Genomic DNA, 24,314 nt, shown 5'->3' with positions numbered 1-24,314 from the left:
TAGTCCTTTACTTGTCCCACAACGGGGAAATTCAAGTGTCACAGTAGCAAGTAGACAGTCCAAAAAATATATAAAGCAAACAAGAGCCTATAAAGTAACAATTATTAAAAAGTTAAAATCTTAAAATCACACACAAGAAAAGACCTGCATATCTCTCCGTGAGACACCGCGGGTGAAGAAGTCTGGCACTGAACAAGCTACTTAGTGTTGTTATGGTCTCCTGGAGGGGGGGTGACGTGTTGTCCATCAGAGAAGATAGCTTTGCTATCATCCTCCTGTCAGCCAGTAAAGATATACAAGGTATCACTTTGTCCACAGGGGGCGCCAAAACTGACACAAATCCAAAGTTCCTCACTTGTGCTTTGAAAGAGAAAACTTAAAGCGACTTTCATAAGATAATATTGCATTTTATTTTTATTTTAGTAATGAGTTAATTCCTTCTTAAGTTAATTTCACAAGATAAAGACGGAAACCGTCTAAAATCTATTTCCATGGGCTTCCATGGATGAAAATGTCAAACTACAAAACAACTATCTTAGAATTATTCCGATCTTTTATTTTATTAATTTGCAAATTCATTTTCAGATAACATCTGCTCTTTAAAAAAACATTGTTTAGTAGTAACCACTGATATTTATGTAAATATGCTATGAGCTGATTTTTGTATGCCTTTTTTGACTTCACAGCCACTCACTGACCTGTGTTTCAGGACTGTTCAGCAAATAAGGGAAATGATTTGAGGACACAGAGGTGAAGGTCAAACACATCTCCTTCAGTCAGAATCTTCAGTAAAGCGGACGTGACATTTGAAATAGCTGAAAACAAACATAACAAACTCCAGCTGCTGGATAACGAGAAAACTGTTGAAACTGAAGAAGATTCTTATAGGAGTTTTTTCTTTATAACACTGACTCTACAAAGAAAGGAAATATTCTTCCCATTCTCTTCACTTGTGCACAAACACACCTCTATTGAATCACCATTGATACAATCAAAGTTGATGTTCTCTCGCTGGTCAAATGTGAGAACTTAGCTTTCATTTATGTGAAACCCTCACAGGATAACCATCTAGATCAGATCTACTGAATTCCGGTTCTCATTTCTTATCTAAGTGACAGATTCTTTGCATAAATGTGTGTCCCTGATTCACATCTAGTTTTCTCTTATTAGGATGTGTTCTTTCAAGAGAGATGTTGAATATTTATGGTTTAGACAGATTTATGTCAGGGATGTTTGATTTAAAGACAGAATACTCACAGATCTCTGTTTCAAATGGAAGCTATTTAACACCCACACAACCACCGAATCATGAGATCGATGGTAATAGAAGAGCAGCGAGGACCAGCACCAGGGTTATGAAGTGGGCTCCTCCCTTCAATGTCTCATGAAGTTAGACCCATGACACCTCGGGAGGCTCACGGTTAGCTCTGGCGTCCCACAAACATCCCTCTCGCCAAACACACACACCAAAATAGAGACGAAAGAAAAACTGAATGAAAGTATGTAGAGAGAATGGAAATAGTAAAGGGAAGGCAGAGCCACAGAGAGAAGCCTGCTAGAACTGGACTACAACTCTGCTCCTCTAGGTAAGGCTGTACACTCTACCTCCCCTATGCCACCATTTACACAAGTTCTTAAAAAGTTCCTGAACTATTACTCTAATTAATTAACACAGATGCCAAATAAAAATGTATGTCTTTTTAGAGTGGATCTGGCATTTTCTTTAGGGGTGTCACCAAACAAGATGCCAAAAATTAGCATAAAACAAAACTATTCATTTTTATTGCTCTTGCTTTTTGTTAACTGGTTTGATTGCTAATTTAAAAAACAATCAACACTTGCAATGTATTCTAGGGTATCATCTGCAAATGTGATTATGTTATTAATGCAAGAGTAATAAAAAGAGAGAGAGAGATGCATCAATTAAATTAAAATAAAATAAATATTAAATATTAAAACAGACCAGCCAAAAATAGTAACATTCTCCTCAAAAAGTCATCTTGATGAGTGATTAAATAATTTAAAGACAATTGATTAATATTTTGGGCATCGAACCCATTTTATTTCAACTTAATGCAGTTTAATCCAACACAGATAGTGCACATGCAAAGTATCATATTTAAATATATACTGTTTGTCGGTACCAAGTGTCATGTTTTAAAAGTTAAATATTCCAACATTTAGGTAATAAATTAACAAAATCAAAACATTACTGAAAACACTGTCCACAATGAGTATACACTTTTAATAAAGCATGAAATACATGATAAAGTCGTAAAATTGCAATGTTCATGTTTGTTATTTTTTCAGATAATATTTCTAAAAAACAAAAAGTTCAGTGTAAGACACCAAAAAGAAAAGAAAAATCACAATCAGACAAATTTCTTTGTCATTACCCTGACCAAAATCAAAGTACTTCTTTCACTTAAAGGTATTATGTGTAGGATTTTCACTAAATAGTACACTGACGAATAGAATAGCGCATGTGCTACACTTTATAGTCACATTTAATCTGCTTGTTAGCAGAAAATCTGATTATCCCCCCTCCCAGGTTGCTTCTGAATATTCAGCTACCAGTCTGTGCATAAAGAAGCAAAAAAAAAAGACTTTATCCAGAATGAAAAGTTCCTTTTCCAGGACTCACCAGCAAATAAGGAATATCAGAATATTCGATAAAGACATGAATATTGAGTAGATCACCAAAGGTAACTCTCGAACCGTCACATCTATTGGAAAGTTATATTTAACAGTAAAACACCTTCTTGAATTAGAGAATACTACACATAGCACCTTTAAAAACATGTTCATGATTCAGTTTTGCTCAGCTCGTGAAAATACAGCAAGAAAGTCCTTAAAACGGTGCACAAACCCTGAACAGAAGAAAACAAAAAAACAATCACATTGAAGAAGCAACTACAGCATAGCCATGGGGGTACATCAAGAAAAGTCTGATACTGATGATTTCAGTAGAACCTTTTGAGTTTTACAGTTCTGACATGTTGCTGATAATTTGATATGTCAGTGTCTCAGAAGCAAGCAAACGGACACGAAATATTCTCCTGATGTGCCTGAGTGATGGAGGTAGAAATGTCCAGTGCTGGGCTAATGGTTCTTTTCCAGCATTAGCAAGAATGAATTTTATAACCATTGATTTTACTCAGATATTTTTTATTATATTAAAGAATCATATGGCTTACCAGAGGCACAGTCTGTACCTTGACTTTTGACTGTCAAAAGTGTGTTTTCTTTAGTGGCGGATGGGGAAGTTCAGGCTTGTAGCCGTGGGAGAAGTAAAAAAATAATTCATCATTTGAGGCCATGCATTCATTCCCTCTCTTGCTAGGATTCGGATGACTCTCATGGCTCTTCAGTAAATACGAAGCTACAGCTAGCAGCTGGTTACCATAGCTTAGCACAAAGACTGGAAACGGGGGGAGACAGCTAGCTAAAGCTAACAGGTGCTGGGTGTAGCCTTGTATTTACCAGACAGACTGGAGAGTGGTGTCCGTTTTCTCTTAAAGCTTTTATAAAGAAAAGCAAATAAGCTTTACATCAATATGTTGATCTGTCCTGTTCGTCATTCAATAACCGTACCGTGTTACCGACTTTTAAGAATATGCCAACAGCAAGAGTGTAGTTACACGTGAAGCCATAATTTGAGCATTTTACGCAGAGTAAAATAAGATTATAAAAACAGTGCAACATATCTAAATAGCTTGAAAAAATACAAATTTGATTTGATCTAAAAGCAGATCAACTTAGGAGTTTTGCCTTCACATGCTGAAGTAAATTAAAACATAGGCTTTGCTAAGACTTAAGTCCCATCATACTCAAGATGTTTATATAGAGAAGCTGGCTGAACCAGCTGAACCTGAAAGGCTGACTCAGGTTTTAGAAGCTGAAATCTCAACATTGTTCGTCTTGCTCCCTCCTACTTTGAGCAGCTTTAGTTTTGTAAATTTCGCTTTAAGTTTTCAATGTGTAATCGCTCTGTGTTCAATATATGAACTCAAGTTTCAGATTAGGCTTGCACCAATTTGATTGTGATATCAGATATGAAGCGATACAGACTTCCCATGACACCGATGTTAACGCAAATATAGAAGAGCATAAACTGAACTGAAATGACTCGGCCATGCAGATCAAAGTTAGAAAAGCCTCAAGTGCCTTAAATATTATGATTGCCAGTCTTTTTCTCACAAGGAAATACACGTTATTAATTCAACACTGAGTATCTCATTGGTACTCGGTATCAGCAATACCCAAAGCCCCTGTATTGGTATCAGCATCAACTTCAATATTGCTATTGGTATCTATATCTGTATTGAATAAGTATTGGCTTCGGTATCTGTATTAGTATCAGAGTAGACTTTGATACCAGTTTCGGTATTTTTATCTGTATCTGTATTGGAATCGGTATCAATTTTGGTATCAGTATTGTTGTCTGTATTAGTATCAGTATCAGTATCAGTATCGGTATCGGTATCGGTATCAGTATCGACTTCAATATTGGCTTCGGTATCTGTAATGGTATCAGTATCTACTTCAGTATCAGTATCGGTATCAATATCGGTATCAGTATCGGTATCAGCATCAACTTCAATATTGGCTTCGGTATCTGTAGTGGTATCAGTATCTACTTCAGTATCAGTTTCTATATCTTTATCTGTATCTGTATTGGAATCAGTATCAACTTCGGTATCAGGATTGTCATCCGTTTCTGTATCAGTATCAACTTTCATATCGGTATCAGTATTGTTATCTGTATTGATATCAGCATCAACTTCAATATTGGCATCGGTATCTGTATCTGTATTGAATAAGTATTGGCTTCGGTATCTGTATTTATATCAGTATGGACTTCTGTACCAGTTTCGGTATCTTTATCTGTATCTGTATTGGAATCAGTATCAACTTCGTATCGGCATTGTTGTCTGTATTTGTATCAGTATCGGTATTTGTACTGGTATCAGTATGGACTTAAGCATCAGTATAGGTACCAATATTGGTACTGGTATCTGTATTGGGACTTCAAGAGTTTGATCTCTTCATCCCTACTTCAGACAACAGTTGTAGAAAAGGCTTAGAGAAACACATACCAGTGTTGGCCTTCTGACTGATGCCACCTACAATGACAAGCCAATGAAAAAAGGCGTCGAAAAGATTTGTATTTTTGCAATAATTTTCTTCAAAAGATAAAATTTGCCAAGAGAGAGTCACATGGCAGATATACACTTTTGATAGCAACATAAAGTTACAGACTGGCCTTTAAATGGCTTTGTTTGTTGAAATGTATCAACAAGAAGCCAAATCTGAAGCAGTGTGCCTCGTTACCGCAAAGAGAGATTTCTCTAAAACACACAGGATGTTTTTTTTTATTTTTACCCACTTTGAGCTGATTAGCACTAACTCCTTTTCAAATGTGAGATACAGATAACTTTCTAATGAGTCATTCCAAGATGAAAAGTGATAATGACAAACTGTAAGCACCATTGGGAATCTTTCTGTTAGTATCTCTACTTTCATCAAACGGTGAGATCTGCTCAGACCTCATTGAACTGAAGACTAAAGAAAAGATTGTCACATGGAAGAAGAGAAGTGGAAAAAGTAAGGAGGCTGAGGGAAAGAGGTCGTTGATCCAGTTAAGGTGCAGAAATTAAAGACGCTCAGAAATCCACTATCTGTTGTACAGTGTGTCCTTGTAATTTACTCAGCATGCCACAGTAAACAAACAAACAAAATCATCCCGGTTTCATTTAAAAAAGCTGTGTTCCACATTTTACCAAAGTGTCCCATTATCAAACTAAACTAAAAGAGCTGAGTTGTTTTTATGCATTTGAGATTTGGCATCAAATGTTTACCAACTATCAAGAATTGAATCAATTGGAGTATTTTCTGGCTACAGTCTGCAGAGCAGTGTGGGTTCAAGGCTTAGTCCCACTCTGCATCATTTAATTGACTTTACTGTTGTATTTGAGCAGGGTTAAACTTATTATGTCACTAAATGCTAGCTGTGAGTATGAGTATTGCACCAAGTGGTAAGTGTAAACAGAAAACAAGTGGTTGAAATGACTGGAATTAAAGCAAAGATGAGAAACTGAACAGTGCTTACAAGCTAATTTATTTATCACTTGTTTCTTGTCAACTGACATGTCAACTCAACTGACTATTGTTAAAGAGGGACATCATGAAAGCTTGTTAAAAGTGAAGCCAAATTATTGAGAACTCCCTATATTGGCGGCTGCAGTACAAGTCATAATGCCAGCCTCCTCCATATTAACAGGTCAGATATTGGTTGAACTTTTAAATCAAAATTCACATAAAAAAATGGTTTCTAGAACATGGTTTTGGTTATTTAAATGGTCTAATCATGCTAATTTAAGTCCAAATATAGCTTTTCCTGAGCAGTTTAGTTTTAATTAGTTATATAATGCTAAAAATGGGGTTTAGCACCATGTTTGAAAGCGCTTTGACAAAAGCTGGCCATGTGTCGCTGTTTGGATCAGATTGGTGGAGGAACAGTGAGAGGTAAATGGCAAACACTTAGACAAAAGTCACTGAACTTTCTAATACTGAGAGTGTTTCCTCAAAACTTTCACAAGGATCTGTTTTACTCTACCAATACGAGAGATCTTTTCAGTTTTACCTGTAGTGCATTTTGTATTGGAAGGAGGGAGGGACATAAGCACTTTGCCTCTGAAAGCCTCTGGCTCCCAGTGTGCAATATTTAAGTCCTTATTTTGGCTTCACTTTTAGGTGACAGGAGGATATAAAGTTGTGTTGTCCGTCTTTTTTTTTTTTATTATATTTTTTGGGGGGCTTTTTGCCCTTATTCTATAGGACAACTGAAGAGAGACAGGAAGTATGGGGAGTAGAGAGTTGGGGAGGACATGCAGGAGATGGTCGACCAGCAGGAATCGAACCGGCAACCCCTGCGATGAGGGCTGTAGCCTCTGTATGTGGGGCGCTAAGACCGCTAGGCCACCAGCGCCCCTGTGACGTCCATCTTTATGTACAGTTAATAATTGACCCATTTTCATGTAACTGTGAAATTTAAAATAAAACTGTATTTAAAGAAGAACATTTCACCTGTTTGCTTTGGTAGTTAAATAACAAATAATAAGCTGCAATATAAGTTTAGTCCTGCCCAAATTCAACAGTTTAACAAATCAAGTAGTGGTAGGTGGGATTTAATTCCACAGTGAAACCACTCAAACCACAGTAGATACGACTAACAATGAGCCATGCCCCATTCTGCAGGCTTCAGCCTGTTACACTGGATCAATATAGCAAATTAAAGTTGTTTTTCTATTCCCAAGAAACAATCAAAATAAAAATACTTCAAGCCTAAAATCGAGGAATGATCTTTGATGGACAGAAGGACAAACAAGCTTGGTGACTGGGTGTAAATATGGCTTAAGGATTCTGCATATATTCCTACAAAGTGTGGGTGAAAATGTACCCCAAATATTTGATTCAGTGTGTCAAACCAAACATTTATAAAGTCTCCCTCCAAAGTTTGTTTGCACAGAATTGAACAAAGCATTGAGTGGCACCAGATAGAAGAATTGAGATGCCAGAGCTTATCTTAAGAGGGCAGCTGTGAGATTCAGAGGGAACAAGGACATACATCTAGTGAATAATAACTGAATGAAAAAACTACAAGGTTCAAAGAAAGTAAATGATGACACTTGATTGTCAGCTGTTTTGTTAGACTCAAAGAGCCTTGAAAAAAAATAAACCCTGGACAAACACATCACGCACACAGGAGATGGGGTTTGTTATTGTCTAATATGGCAGATTGATGAATTTTTGGATTGCACTTAAAACATTTCAAATAAAAACCTTACTTTTATGTTTGGTTTCGTAGCCACTGAGAAACCACCAAGATATTCAAATGTTGCACGTTTTGCACATCTTCCAGCTAACACCCCCCCTGCAGATGCACCTTACAGAGCTGAAATCCCATCCAGCACACACGTAGTTCTCTTATCTTCTAATTTTAGTAATGTGTGAATGATGAGATGTTGAAGCTGTTTTAAACTAGCTGTAATTATCTAAAGCATTATCATCTTCAGAGCTTGCATATTTCTAAAATAAGGGGGGGAATGTCTTTCTATTCATACATTAGTTAATAGGTGAATACCAGCCCTTTTTGAATAAAAAAACTAGCATATAATAAGAAAAGTAAGAACTTTGTTGCCCTAAACTGCAAGAGATTTTGATATATAATATATATACGTCATAAGTAACATGCTGGTTGTTATCACATCCAGAGGTCCACCCTGAATATGACCAACAGTTTGACTTCTTGGACCTGAGATTTTGGCAAACTGCTGCTGAGATTCACTTTGTGAGATCAGGTTTATGTGTTAATGATCTTTCAGTATTGACTACACAGAATCTCCAACATGAACTATGATCGAAGGCAATCTTTTAGATGGTTCAAGTCCTTTTGAATGTGCTCCTACACTTGTGGGTAAAATTAACTCTCTAGAGGGTTTATAATACGTTTGCTCTACGGTATTTCTAGTCTCAGAAATAATATGTAAGAGAAATGAAAAAATAATTCATAAAAGTAATTTAAAACTCCTCTCCATGTCCAAGGGATTTCAGGATTGACTAACATATAACAGGACAGTTTTCTGTTTTTGTCAAACAGACTATAACTCACTGCAGGATTGTGCTTGTGAACGACGACACACATAAAACTGACATTAAGCCCCACGGTGACGTAGCAGGCGTATTCTTTTTCCGGACATTAATGCAATATGTTTTATTTCCACTTTGATTGTAGATTAAACACTATGATATCTTGTCCACTGGTTCAGACTTTATGACGCTCCTCTAACAGAGTTATGGTTGATATCAGTGAGTGATTGTTCAGCCCAAGGGATTACTATGGTGAGTATGGCTTAAAGGCTGTGGGTCAGAGAAATTAACAAGAGGCATGCTTGAACCAGTGGTGGTCCAAACCCATTGAACACTTCAATCATTACAAGGCCCCACCATTGACTAGCATCGTTTTTGCATAACTGGATCATGGCATGAAGGAATGCTCCACTGCTTTGTTTGTGTTTTTCAGAAGACGATGCAGAAAAAGATGGATGACATGACAGCTCCCCAAAAAGTGAAGCCAAAACATTTGACATCAATTATTATCTAGCTGCGTTTTTCTTTCAGTTTCAGTTTTAATGATTCTAAAAAATAGTTCAAACGTCATGATTGACAGCTTTGTCGGGAGGGATCTTTGCTGTTTTATTGCTAAGTTATAAATGTGTGTTTTGGTTAGCAGAAGGTTGGAACACCTGTTTCGCAGCTCCGCCCAGAAAATATCTACTGTGCTATCTCTTCAGTCTTGTGCAATACATCAGCATCCATAGCAGGAGGTATTTTGACTACACTTTTGTACAACAGAAGGTGACTGAGACAGATCATCCATCTTTAAATACATTCAATATTTTTAGTCTCTACTCTAACGTTTCTATTTAAGAGCAGTAGAAATAGTAATCCATTGTCCTTCGTTTTGTGATGTAAGATGCAAAATTCCTCTGTTGCACTTTGTCAGGCAAGTTGAAATGTTTGCATGATTTAAAAGTAAGTGTAAGCATGCTAAAATGTTAGCAAATTGATGCTAATGAAGGGCAAGTGGCTGGTTAGCACCCTTGCTTAAACAAAGAGTTTGCAGATTTTTAGAATTTTGCAGTCATTTTGAATACTTTCTTGGCTGGTATCGGTCGCTTTTGAAGTCACTTTGCTGTTTTGGAGGTAGGAAACTTTCAGTAGCCTATGCTAAAAGCAGTGGAGTGTTCCTTTAATGAAGGGCAGGCAAATGAAATGAGTGATATGGTGCCATTTGTAATAGATGGCACAGTTAATAAACAAAGAAAATAAACAAGAAGAGACAAAAGTGCCAGTGACAACCAGCAATGGCAAATTAGTTAAGAGGGAAACTATGGGGACCACATTCAGTAGAAAAGGGAAACAGGACAAAACTCAAAGTTAGCTGTTGGCAACGAGACAAGGGGCCCTCTTTTCATCACGGACCAATGAGCAAAAAAGGCGATACAGAATGAAGAGTGATGAAGGGGAGGGTGGAGGATGTGCTGGGCCAGTGTTTAATTGAATTTGAATAAACCGTATAAAGATTGTTGATTAATACTAGTTACACATTGGTGGAGATCTTGTACTTGGGAGACATGTTATTATGGAACCAGATGAAACTAAAAATGACGCCCATGGTTTTGGGTATACGCTCGTTGTAGGCAAATGTCATGGCCTCGTGCAGCGGGACTTTGACCACCTCGATAAGCTCTCCCTCCCGAGGCTCACCTCCACCTGCGCTCACACAGTTGTCGTCAGACACCTCGGCGTAAAACATGGTCTGCTTGGCACCCGTTACGCCTACACCTGACCTGTAAGGGGGAACACAAAAGAAATTATTGAGCTGCACCAATCAGATGAATGGAAGGACTACTCTCAAAGAAATCATTTGTTGGGTGAAAATAATACAGTTATGGGAAGAATTTCCACCTAATGAAAATGTTTTTATTTAGCGAGACACAATTTTGTTGAACCAGTTAATTGTAAATATGTTGAGTGAACATAAAGAATTAATGTTACCATTACTTATTTGCAATGTTTGGGTCCAACTTCATTTGTAAAGGTTGTTTCAACATATTTACTAAGGTAGGATCTGACTTCATTGTCTTGGGTCACAATAACTTGTATAATATGGTTATGGATAGCTTATTTTGTTTTTTATTTAAGTTATATTTTTGGGCTTTTTCACCTTTATTGACATGACAGCTGAAGATAGACAAGAAATATGGGAAGTAGAGAGTGGGGAAAGACATGCAGCAAATGGTCGACCGGCTGGGAGTCGATCCGGCGACCTCTGCGACGAGGACTATAGCCTTAATACATGGGGCGCTTAGATCGCTATGCCACCAGCGCCCCAATTGCATTCTGTCACAGGTGATCTCTCCCAACTCCCCGTAATAGCTCGTCTTTGCCAGAAGCACGCTGGTGAACAGGGCCTGTCGCACGTTACTGCCACCTTCTGCTCTGGAGAGGTATTGCAGATGGGATTGCTACCTAAACCCATTAGGTTGTGTTGACATAAAGCAATCTTGTAGTTTTAAGGATTTTGCATGTCATGTTAAAACTACATGATTTGAAAATGTTTAACCACTTAACATGAATTCATATAATAGAGGCTACATGCTATACATATGTTGACAAAACAGACACCTATGTTGCTTGTTTTTGAGTGCATTCTCCTTGAATGTCCAGGCCTATTGGTTAAAAAACAAGGAAGTGATACTTCATCAACCTAAGGAAAAAGGGGGGTTGAATGCCATCAACAAGCAGTACACATAAACACCTATATTTTTGGTCTAGGAATTTGACATCAAGGAGACCTCAGGTTACCTTTCGTTGGCACAGAGCTCCACTACAGTGTACCTCTGTCAAATACAACCTTATGAGGGTTATGAGGGTTAATATGATACCTATGTATTTAATGGAAGCAGACAACACATAACAATCACAAAGACAACACCAACAGAGCCAGAGGAAGGACTCCAGTCAAATCAAAAGCAGACTTATGAGAGATGTCCGTCAATGCCGTCCAGGTGTTGCCGGTTAATGAGGGACAGCTCTGATAACATCATGACAAAGATGGATGGCTGCTCCAATGTATCCTCCCAGCTCACATATACACTTGTAGTTTCTCCTTTAAAGGCTTGTCTCTTGTCGTTATGGGGCTTTTTCTCAAATCTGATCTAGCTTTTGTTTCGTGATACAGCATGTGGACTGTGTGAGGAGGTGGCATGGACTCAAGATGGACAGATGCTCCAGACAAAACAAGCAGGACCAGGAAAGTCCCATTGGGAATCGGGATGCACCATTTATAATTGGCCACTAAGCAACAATGTGTCCACTCTTGGATGCACCAAACCTTTCCATTCACTCTGCATTAAAACAGGTAATGTTCCATTTGTGCACCTTTTTGCCAAGTCTTTATCAGTCAAAGGACATAGTCAAGGACGTCCAGTTGAAAGCAAGTCTTCACCCCAAGATGATCCCATTTATTTTCAAAAAACTGAAAGTCAACATAAAGGACCCTGGATAGTTGGAGTGCCAATGCTTAGGCTGATGGATTGCATCTTCCTTGGTGCTTCTAATGGTTTGCATTTATTTGGAAGGCCATGCTGGAAAAACGGACGATTGGCTGAAGAACTTCTTTGAAGCTAGTTAGGGTGAGTGTTTGAAGTAGTGAGTTCAAGACCCTGCAAACCAAGATCAAGACATGACCGATAACAGGGTTCAAGACCAAGACTTATTTTTTTTTTAAAGTTATATTTTTTGGCCTTTTTGCCTTTATTTGATAGGACAGCTGAAGAGAGACAGGAAATGTGGGGAGTAGAGAGAGGGGGAAGACATGCAGGAAATGGTCAACCTGTTGGGAATCGAATCGGCGACCCCTGCGACGAGGACTGTAGCCACTGTATGTGGGGCGCTAAGACCGCTAGGCCACCAGATCCCCAAGACCAAGACTTTTATGGCCCAAGACCTAGTCAAGACCAAGACCAGGGCTGGGCTTGACCAAGACCATATATAGACTAAGACCAAGACCATATATATCATTCCAGGGCAGCTAGTGTGTCATTCACTTAGACCGTAACATTGGGAAGGTTGTACAGAAATGACAAATAACCATTATATCAGTGATGGTGTTGACTGGTCTTGATTAAAAATCTGGAGTCCACTCAGTTTGAGACCGACATAAGAACAAGTGAAAATGCTTTTGATTCGGAGATGAGACGAGACCTTAAAAAAAGGGTCTCAAGACCGATCTTGAGTACTACAACACTAGTTTGAAGCATAAAGGATTGAAGTGGAAAAGCCCTGTTTAAAAACAAAAATGATGATGCCTGGATTTGAAAAAGTCAGACTAAAGAGATGAAGCAGCAAATGTAGGTTATTTCCGAGTGAACATAGCTCTAGGAGGTTTAGAGTGTGTTAATGAAAGTGATACCAAATAGGACAACAGAAATTAATTGTTAAGGGACTGGAAATCTAGAGGGAGTCGAGATAATTAAGAGCATTGTACTGAAACTTTTTTTTGTTGCGAGTGCTTCAACAACTGGTAAAAAAAACATTTCAGACTTGTATTCAATTTGATGACAGCTACTTTCTCCTAACTTAAGTTCCATGTTCAGAATGCCTAACCATGGACCCAGCTCACCTGTATGAAGTAATCCTCTTCAGTTTAGAGGCAGGCACATCGTAGCCACACTCCTCCAGCACCTCCTGCCGGGCGATCTCCTCCAGGGAGAGGTCGGGTTTGTCCACCAGCCCGGCGCAGAGCTCATAGGTGACTCCTGCAGAGGCCGGGGGCAACTTTGAGGCGCTTTCTCCCTCCGAGGCCGACTGGCCCTCCTGAGACTCAGGGGCAGGGGCTGCAGCCTCGGCTGCACCCTCCTCGGGTTTGTCGGCAGATTGAGGCGGCTGAGATTTGGACTTTTCCCACTCACACATGTAAACAGCTGGAGGTGGAAGAGAGGGAATATGGAAATATAATGCTGTACTGTAGAGGGGGTTAAAGAGTCAATTCTTAATGTGTTATTTGTGTACTCTAGCAGTATTGGAGAAATATGTGTAGGGATGTGTATTTCAAATATTTTTGAGCAGTTTTTTTCTGACTGACAAATTAAAAGTTATGGACTGGGACATTTTGCAGTGTTTCCTTCACATATATGGAGGGATGGGTACGGAATTCAGTACTTTTATAAGTACCGACCGAATTCCGTCAGTACTACCGAGTACTGATTCACATAAAATCAAACGGTACCATGTTTCAGTACCTAAACGCATCCTTGTGACTGTGAGGGAGTGGAAGAGTAGGCGACTTTCCATACTTTAGCACTGTAATAAAGTTAGAGACTGATCGGGTGGATGTCTCTGCTCTCTGCTCTCTGCATCTGCGCGGGTGCGCGCCGAACGGAGCCTTCATCTGACGGGCGCGCGCACTCACCGGGAGGCAGAACTGCAGGAGGGTTAAGTTGAGACAGACTCTCTCGCTCCGACTACCTGCCCTGTTTTTAACCAGTTGGATGTTGTTTTGATATATTTGTTAAAGTTTATATATTGAGAAATAAATGTGTTAAATTTAAAAATGTTGAGATTTTATTATTAAAGCTCCTGTAAGGAACTTTCAGCTTGTGTCGTTTTTGTCGCCCCCTATAGGCAAACATAAACATCTTCTAACTTCTCTGACCTTGTCCTGCTCACACTCAGGTAGAGTCTTTCTCACCAACAGTCTAATGTGTCACTTATTGTGAATATTTGACTTTAAAAATGTACAAAAATGCTGTTTTTTAAGCGTGCTGTCAATCATCTGGTCTGACGCCTACCCCCTTGAGCGTTTTCAAGCATCAAAAATTTAAATATGGAAGTTGTTAATCGTGTCGCTGATGGTCTGGTTTGCTTTAGAAGGTCATGAAGAGACATCAGTATCAATTTGGACCTTAATCACAACCACTCAAAAACTCCTCACAGGAGCTTTAAACAAATTAACATTTATTACCACATAAACACACAAAAGTACCGAAAATTGGTACCGTTGAGTACCGATACCAAATCCCAGGTACCGGGCATCGGTACTGTATCGGTTCAAATGTTAAAAAGGTACCCATCCCTACGTATACGTCACCTAGATGGGTCGACCAATTTTATCTCTGACTACCCTAGTAAGCTGCTGGTCAATTTTTTTTTTTTTTTTTTTTTTTTTTAAACAATATGTTTAGTGAGGTTTTTTTTTAACCATTTCCAAAGACACACAATTACAATTAAAGAAATTCTAAGGAAAAAATAAATATGCTGGTCAATTTTTACATTGTTCTTTGTTTAACCATATAAGATGAAAACACAGGATCACTGAATAACCGAACTGAAAACAAAAAAAGTTGAGAAAACTCAAGTTTTTGATGAACACATTAAAATAAGTTGCGAATATAGCATTATTTATATATATACTTATTTATTAACTCATCTAACAGTAGAGTTAATAACTAGATAACATGATGTAGTATAAATAGGGTAATGTACTTCAGTATTTTCAACAGAATCCCCCCTTTCCTTCATCACCCACTACATTTACAGAGTCATTATATAACACAGCACAACACATATTGTCTGATATTGATAAAGTGGAATATATACTGTACACTCCCGCTTTGAATAAAAAGAAAGTGACTCCTGTTTGTAGACAAACTGATTTCTTTGAGATAAAGAACTTTTTTTCTCCTAAGAGAGAAGAGGAAATAAATATATCAATGCCCAGACTTCCTTGAATTTAGCACATTGTGGTGTGGAACAAACCCTGGCGACTTCTAACAAAGGAGGTGAGGCTGCTTTGTAACGGGGCCTCTTGTGGTCTATTATGAGTCTGCATTGTTGCTAAGATCCAGTAGAACAAACAGGGATTGTAATTCAGAGCTTATTTAGTGAAAGTGCCCACAGGATATATAACAATCTAGATCCAACAGGGTGACAAGAGGAAAATGAAACAACTAGAACATACCTGGACGGAACTGCTTGACGAGGACAAAACAGTGTGAGGTGGTGTTGAAGATCAGCACCGATACACTGCAGGGAGGAAAAAAAGAGAAGAAAAGGTCACGTTTAAAAACAATTACACAACTTTTCAGGCAGTACATATACTGTATTTTTCTACATGATAAATCACAGGTCAGCTGATATCCTTCTGCACATGGAAGAAATGAGCTCCACCAGAGCAGCTTCATAAGTTTTTTAAACGTTTGTTTATAGAAAGCACAGAAAGGAGCTGAAGTCATGACTGGATCAGCTTTTTGGGGTGGTGGGTCAACAAGTGTCCAAGCTTTTGAATCTAAAACTTGTAGGAGCACCAAAACACAAACATTACAACAGAGAGGGAATACACTACAGACTGAGGGACAGTTTTATCCACCAGGCAGTCAGGATGCTGAACTCTCTCCCTGTTTTACCCCCGTCTTCCCATAGTGCCCCCTTCAGACTTAACCCGGTCACTGACTAAACACTGAGGTCTGTCATCCTCAGGACTGAAACGCACACACTCACTTTGATTTTAAATTGCACTATAACAAAGTTTTTGCACTGTTTCAAAACTGTATTTTTTTCTCGCTATTTCCTATGTTTATCTGTTGTTGTCGTTGCTAGGGTCTGAGAGAGAAACTCAATATCAAATCCTCTATGTCTGGTGCATACTGCAGTTTTTGACAATAAAGAAGACTTTGAACTTTTGAACTTTGAACACTGGATTAGTAAAACCAATGAACATGCTCAACTACTACTTAAGCAGATAACCTCCAATCAAATCAAAATTCACAGAGGAGTGGTTCCCAAAGTGGGGTTGGGGACCCCCTGAAGGGTCGCGAGACATTGATGAGGGGGTCCCAAGATGACTTCCCAAAAAATTTAAAAAATTTAGAATGGGCACAGACTTGGCCTAATGGTTAAGTTGCGTGCCCATGTAGCAGGTGGCCCAGGCTCCAATCCAGCTGACGCCTCCTTTCCCGCATGTCATTCCCCTACTCTCTCCCAGCTTCCCACAATATCCACTGTCTTCTCCCTCTGTCAATAAAAAAAGGTGTAAAAGCCCAAAAATATAACTTTAAAAAAAAAAAAAAAAAATTAGAATGATGTAAAATTGCATATTTTATCCATTGTTGTAAATATATACAAAAGGTTGAGATACATTTGAGATGAAACCATGTAACTAAAAGACATAGAGAATTTCTTCTTTACTTTGTTGCCACATGGCCCGAAGGAAATGATGCTGCTTCTTGTCTTTTTTTAAATTACAAAGAAATATGTAGGTTTTTGGATTGGCCTGATCGTTCTTGCATGCACCTGTGAGCATTTCAACCTCCTCAGGACAAGGGGGTCTCCAGCACTGTTATTTTTGGGATCGCAGACCTAAAAGTTTGGGAACTGCTGCAGTAGAGGTCAAACAAGCATGAGCTACAGGGAGGAGGATGGGGGAGGAAGACCGCAGTATGGGTAGGTGTGTAGGTATCAAGGAAATCTGAGAGGAGGTTATGAAGAGCCTTGAATGTAAGACGAAGAATCTTGAAGTCTATGCAATATTCAACAGTGAAGTTCATTCTGAACACAATCCAGCAATGTACGACGCATATCAAAACACTCTGGCCTGTTGTTTCATGCAAACGCCAAGTCGGCATCCTGTATCTAGATCAACACTATCCTATTTCCTAGCAACGCAGCAGAATGGCAGAGAAATCAGCTCCAGAATTGGCACATCATGGCTACTGCACCTTGAAAGCAGCTGTTTGTATGGCAGGCATGCTGTGCACCAAGGATAACAAATATTGGGGTGTTTTCTATTAACCTGAGGCCATTTTCCTTTATTCTATTGCATTTTAATAGAAAGCAATGCATTATTGAATTAGAGGACAAATATTTTGTTCCATTCAAACTTAAAATGTATCAGAAACTGAGTCCAAAATCTAATGAAGGACTAAAACTGAAATCCCTGCAGAAGGTAAGTCCATGACTGTGGATGGAGGTTTGTGATCACTCCCATGCTTTAACAGCAGCGCCCAGTAAATTGTAAACTAAAGGTGGTGCACTGCTGTTCCAGTGTGTATTTAAGTGTGACTGTCGCTGCCAGTGGAGTCTTGAGGCCTGGGGTCAGTGTTGGGAAAGCGGATGTGTCTGAGGCGGCAGGAAGCCCTTCCCTGTCTTTCCCATGGTGAAAGGGAACGGGACATTGGTATTACAACGTGTTTCTGGCTAGAGCCTGGGCAGATACTGATTTAATATCCGTTTGCACCGCAGATATTTAAAGTGAAAGTCCAGTGACTATTTTCAGTGATTTGTAAGGATGTCAGCTGAGCTGGGCGTCACGTGTGTCAAGGCCGAGATGATCATGAACCCAGAGACCTGAGTCCAAGCAAAACACAAGTGGTCAGATGAGCTCAGGTTATAAACACTGCAACAGTAAAGTTTTCCAATTAAGGCATGTAGAGTAAATATAAAACAGGGATTTAAAAAGGATTATTTTAACCTTCAGTTATGTTTTGTCCTATAAATAAATTGGAAAAAATCTATAGACTCAGACTGCGTGACACTTGGAGAATGTGTATTTATGTTCAAATGTACTTTTAAAAGTGTACTTTTTAAAACATTTTTTTCTGGTTCTCTGTAGTTCCATAAATGTAATTTACAGACTAACAGCTACATTGTTTATCTCTGAAAACCAAACTTAAAGCTGGCGTTGGTAGTCAGATTTCGATACACTTTTAGTAAAATGCTCTTTATGTCCCGATGGCAATCAATACATAATGTGTTCTCAAAAAAGAGTGGAAAAAAAAACGCTATCTACAGCCAGAGTAAACCTGGGAAAACACCAACCAATCCCTGCTTTTGGGAGCAAAAATATGAAACCAATCAAATCCCATCCTGCCGTTCTGCCCGCCTCCTGCGCGTACATTTCATGTTTGCTTGTGTTTTTAACTTTCACTATGATAATGTTTTGATGTTTTCCGCTGAGTGAGACATGAGTTGACGCAGTGCAAAACACAAACGATGTGCTGAGGACCGGTTTTTAATCAGTCACGATCATATGGTCGCAAATCAGTGGCGCTCGTGCATGTGAGCGGGGGCGTTGTTTTGGAGGAGCTCCGAGAGGAGGGGGGAGGGGTTAGACGGAATCCTGAGGACAAGCTACTTTCAAATTCATGCTAGTTTACCATGAATACCAACCCTAGCTTTAAGTGCAGCGAATAAATACATTAAACTACTTAACATTAAAACATTATGCCTTTTAAGCAGCATTCTGTACTCTCGAGTTAATCAGTTATCTACATGTACCATTATTATGATATTATTATTATTATTATTATTATTATTATTATTATTATTATTATTATTATTATTATTATATGATCCTCTTACAATATACTGATTATCGCAGAAGTGCAATTTTGCAATATTATCAAGTTTCAAGTGTCGACTACCGTATCATATCATGGCGTGTCGTAGCTTATAGTTTAGTTTCGCCTCGTTTCTCATCATAATGTATCGTTACGTATCATAACGTATCTTTATGTTATCATGTCATATCATACATACTATCATGCTGTATTGTATGGAATCGCATCGCATTACATCATCTCCATTACCTTCATTTCATTTAGCTTGCATTGTATCGTTTGTTTTGTTTTATTCAATGTCGTCAATATGTATTGTGCAGTATTGTTATGTATCTTAATGTATCGTACCATATCATAACGCATAGTAACATTAATGAACATTAATTAGTTTTAATGAATTTTAGTGAACATCCAGTTTTTTTTATTGCAGGTTTGAGGCATTTCAATTTTTTCTATCTTATGTTTGTAGCATTTTCAGTTTTCAGTTTTTCTATCTTTTGTTTGTAGCATTTCTAGCTGCTGTATTTCCTGTTTGTAGCATTTTCAGTTGTTGTATCTTACATTTGTAGTATATTCAGTTGTTTTATTTTCTGTTTGTAGCATTTTTAGTTTTGTATTTCATTTTTTTTTTTGAAATTCTTTTTTTTTATTATTGGACAGCAGTTTGTTGTACAGAGCATTGACATATAAAAGAGAGAATAATGGTAATTTCCTCTGCAGTCCTCCATTTTTAATGATTATTAGAACTAAATACAACCTGGGGGAAACGATATTTAAACACTAGAGTGACCCAGAAACATTTCAGGGAGAGATAAGTGACAGAAAGTCACACATATAAAAACATATAAACATGTAATTAGCTAAGACAAGATAGCATCTCGTATTTTTTATGTTTGTTGCATTTTTAGTTTTGTATTTCATGTATATTTTGTATGTTATGTTTGTTTTATGTGGACCCCAGGAGGAGTAGCTGCTGCATCAGTGGCAGCTAATGGGGATCTGAATAAAGGAATAGTATCGTTTCGTTTGGTCTAGTCTCATTTCGTATCCATGGATTGAATTGTATTGTACCTTATCCTATCATATTATTTCATATCCTATCGTTTAGTATCATAACATACTGTATCATGTCTTTTTATGTTGTAAGTCTCTAGCAATTCCCATCCCTAAACCTGCCACAAGCTTGTTGTGTGGCTCAGACAACAGCTCGTCACTATCTGAGAGGAACACTTTAAATGTGTTGATAAAAAAAGTTTCTGGTCTATTTAAGGGCCTCATTTCTGAGTCATGCCAGCCTCAGAAGCTCATGTAATTCCTCTCTCCATCTCAACCTCTTTTTCTTCACCTCCTTGCAAAAGGAGCCACAGAGAACCCCTTTATTTGCCTCTTCTTTAAAAGAGTTAATAGAGCGTGACATGGCTTCTATCCAAAGATTAAATTGATAATTTATCAGATGACTAGCCACCAAATTTCTGCATGAGAATCACTTAACTGATGACCTTATCCTCCTGACTCTTCTGCAGGTATAAAACCAAACTGCAGGCAATATACTGTCGTTGCCGTAGTGATATATGTTTACATCCTAAAGCAGCAAAAGACAGTCTGGTGGGGGAATATCACCACTTTAAAGTCTGAATATAAGAGAATGTGGTGGGTTTTTGGTCCATAAGTGGGACACACAGGCCTGAGGCATGGAAGCTGTCCCTAGAGGCAGGTCTGGGTCATGTAGTACTGTTCCACACCATTACTGCTGTTCTGCAGCTTCCCGCTGAAAAAGAAACGCTCTAATGGTTAAACGGAGAAGCAGGTTAAACGGACACTCAGGACGTTTCATGCACCGTTAAGCTTTCTCTGCGGGGGGTTCAGGCTGGATGGCGGGAAGAAGTGGGTTATAGAAGACATATGAGGAGCAGGAATGAGGTGAATGATATCATCGGGCTGGTCTTACAGGAAAAGACTGCCACATTCTCCATAATTCATCATCTGATACCAGAACTGAGGCAACTTTGAGTACTTTCAAAATGTACTGAAGCTCAATTTGTCTCATACTTCTTTGTTTTTTCAAATTTTTTTATATTTGATAATTAAATGTTGATTATTTCACATAAATTATCCAACAAGTACAACATTTCTTTTAAAAATCTAACTTTAGTCTTTGAACTGAAAGATAGAATGAAGACTCATCAGCATATAGAATAACGTCATCTTTCAGCTGCCTAAAGTTTGTCATTGAAGTCACTTCTAGTAATAAAGAAGAATCAGCAGTGCACAAACACTCCCATAAACACATAAGTGTCAAAAAAACAAAGCAACAGGAGCTAGCCCATCCAGTCCGCATGTGTTTTTGTGTGTTTGGAGACAGCTATGTCTCTCTAGGGATTCTGGAGAGTCTGCATTTTTGGTAGTTATCTGTGCAAGTTTTTGGTTGGCAAAATGTGCTCAGTGTATGTTTTAGAGACTACAATTTTGCTTTTTGCCAATGATGGAGGTCTGTGGGTACATAAGGCTTTGACCTGCAGTCACATTATCAAAGGTCAAAGCTCCCTGACCACAACACATGACCTGAAACGATTGATTACCCATTTTGAGTTTCTCTGGGGAGGAAACTGGTTCCCCAAATAAACGAGTTAAAATTATTTCAACAAGGGATGGGGATCGAAAACCTTGTGCCATTAAGGACCCGGTGCTGCATTTTTTAAACCTGAAAATCAATAATACTTGAGTTATCGAATTTGCTATTGAATCTCGTGGGTCCTATAACACAACGTCATATCTTGAGTCAAGTTATGTCATTCAAGTCAAATCTCTGGTGCACAAATACATTGATTGTGTGATAATTTATTTAGATATAGCTTAATTGCCAGCTGATGGGTATCAAACTACACAGAGAATAATTATTGTAGTCAGTTGTTTGTGAGGGTGGATGAATGTTGGAAGAGTATTCATATTAGACCAAAATGCAGTACTTTGACTGTCTTCTGTTTGAACAAAGAAAAAATAAAACCTGTTAAGACAGTCATCTTCAACCTCCACTCAAAGCAGCCATGGTATTCGACTTCTCCTATTCCTTTTTTACATCTAAATTTAAAATGCACCCAAACTAGGGTTGCAAAGGGGTGGGAAGTTTCTGGTAAATTTCCATGGGAAGTTAAGCTTGGGAATTTTGGAAATATTCCAAATTGGAAATTATGATCTTTGAAAGTTTCTGGAAGGAGAGATACCATCAAATCTGTCCTCCATATTTTTTAGCCCACCTTGCATGTTACAAGAATCGTCCTGTTGGGAAGAAAATGTAACGCCCACTTAACCAAAAATGCAAAACAATCCTGGCTCCATTGAATACACACAGCGGAACCCCCGCCGCCCTGGTGAAGAGTAGGATGTTGCCATGGGCTTCTTCCTCTTAAAAGCACAGGTCTGAGGTGTACTGCTTTAGTCTCTGTGGAGCTGTTTTTCACAAGGACCTCTCACTGGGGTCAGTAGAGAAGGAAAGAGAGGCTTAAATGACCCAAGACTTACCTTAGGGCATTAAGGAGGAACCATGGGTTTTTACACTACTGTGTGATATTTCTCTTACAGTGCCCCCTGTGAAGCTCACACATTTATAGCTAGTGCAAAGTAGAAAAACAGAGCATGAGCTCTCTGAAAACAAGCTCTGTTTTGGTTTGACTTTCCAGTTTTTGGCTTCTTTTAGAGACAATGCTGAATAAAGTGTAACAGTACAATAAAGGGGAGACATCAATGAAGACCAAGAGTGCAAGGACACAAGTAGAGCCATCTCAACTTATTCTTACCTGGCTTTGTGTAACCCTGCACGGATAAAACTGGCTTACATACCCCTTTCAAACCAAGGCCGTTTCTGGGCCGGTTTGGAGGTTGAGAACCATTTTTGTCTACCACAGGCTCAATGGGTGGGACACACAACTGGTGCCGAGTTGCTTCGCAAGTTGAACCAGCCCCGAACCAGTGTGAGCACCGTGTACCAAGAGCATCTTCAGATGTTTCGCATTTATTGCATGTATTTCCATTCTGCAGGTTAAAGGTTTTAAAGTAACTGATTTATGGGTAATGACTGATGTAAAACAAGTCAAATCTCCAAGTTCATCTTGTTTGCTGATCCCTACAGGCTCCATCAGGTCCAGATACTGAAGCCACAGGCTCTTCAGATTGAAATAAGTCACCTGACAGGAGCAAGAGCACGAATTTCAAACCTATTTCACTGGCAGATGTTGGCAAATCAAACCAATCTCCACTCTGTTTCTGGTCTATTTAAAATCACTGTTTCAGACCCGATCTTGCTGACATGCTTTATTATTTATTTTTTTAACACATTGTGGGAAAAGTTGGTTTTACCTGTCATGGGTTCGCATGAAGTCCCAGGATTTCTTTGTGCCATTCTGTGAAGGAAAAACAAATGGGTCACTTTAATGATGAGTGAATGCAACATACATTTACATACAGAGTGCATACAGTGTGCATTCCCTCAGTCCCTTTATATTATGCAACTTCTCAAGTCACCTTTGAATTATTTAATCTGATTACAGTAGAGGCAATTAGCTGCTCCACAACAGATGCCTGCTTTGGCATGCTGAGGTGAATTCAAAAACCACACCCACTGAAAACATCTACAGGTGTGCAGCCAAAAACAAAAACAATGTAATGTATGTTCATGAAGTGAACCTCAGCAGAAATCCAACACATTTCATAGAAGATAGAAGAAGACAGTGTAGTACACTTTGAATAAACTAGCAGTGTAGAGTTTATTCAGTTAATATTAGGGTTACAAAGGGGTGGAACATTTCTGGTAAATTTCTGGAAAGTTTCCATGGTAAGTTAAACTTTTATTATACTCTTATAACATACAGTAATGTTGAATAACTGCCAGGTATTGAAAGGTCAAGTGATCTTGGAAAATGGACAAAAGCACTTAGTCACAGGACATTTTCTGACCCTTTTATAGACAAAACAAGTATTTCCAGGCGGAAATTATAGTTAATTATAATTAATAGGTGTTAAAGGGTTAAGCAGGGGAACTCTGGAAATATTCCAAATTGGAAATTATGGGAATTTATGGGAATTTAATGGAAAAGTATCATATCCAAGCATGAATGTTTGTTTTGTTATAAGTGGACATCCATCCAAAATAATACAATTAAAACTAATTTATTTGTAAGTAGAACTTTATCAAGGGTTAAATATTTTATTGAACAATCAATTCTTTAATTGAAGAACAAAAACATGAATGTTTAGTGAAATATTACTCACCCCCCCACCCAACCCATTCAAAAATTAACAAAAATGCAATCCCAACAAAGTCCCATTCAAAATAAAAATTAAAAAAATGCATGT

General features: G+C 38.4%; 1 protein-coding gene across 1 annotated transcript in view; it reads right to left on the bottom strand.

Moving 5' to 3' along the window:
- Positions 1-2,034: 2,034 nt before the first annotated feature.
- nudt14 (nudix (nucleoside diphosphate linked moiety X)-type motif 14) overlaps positions 2,035-24,314 on the bottom strand; it is a 45,037-nt gene continuing 22,757 nt past the window's right edge. Inside the window, exons 2-5 of the mRNA XM_034700035.1 lie at positions 23,319-23,362; positions 15,590-15,654; positions 13,253-13,553; positions 2,035-10,415 (exon numbers count right to left, since the gene is read on the bottom strand). Of these exons, the coding sequence (XP_034555926.1) occupies positions 10,166-10,415; positions 13,253-13,553; positions 15,590-15,654; positions 23,319-23,362 (660 nt within the window). The 3' untranslated portion in view covers positions 2,035-10,165. The remainder of the gene's footprint in view (positions 10,416-13,252; positions 13,554-15,589; positions 15,655-23,318; positions 23,363-24,314) is intronic.

This window comes from Notolabrus celidotus, chromosome 13 (assembly GCF_009762535.1).
Source record: "Notolabrus celidotus isolate fNotCel1 chromosome 13, fNotCel1.pri, whole genome shotgun sequence".
Lineage (NCBI taxonomy): Eukaryota > Metazoa > Chordata > Actinopteri > Labriformes > Labridae > Notolabrus > Notolabrus celidotus.
The sequence above is the reverse complement of the archived record's forward strand: the minus strand, read 5'-3'. Positions and strand labels throughout refer to the sequence as shown.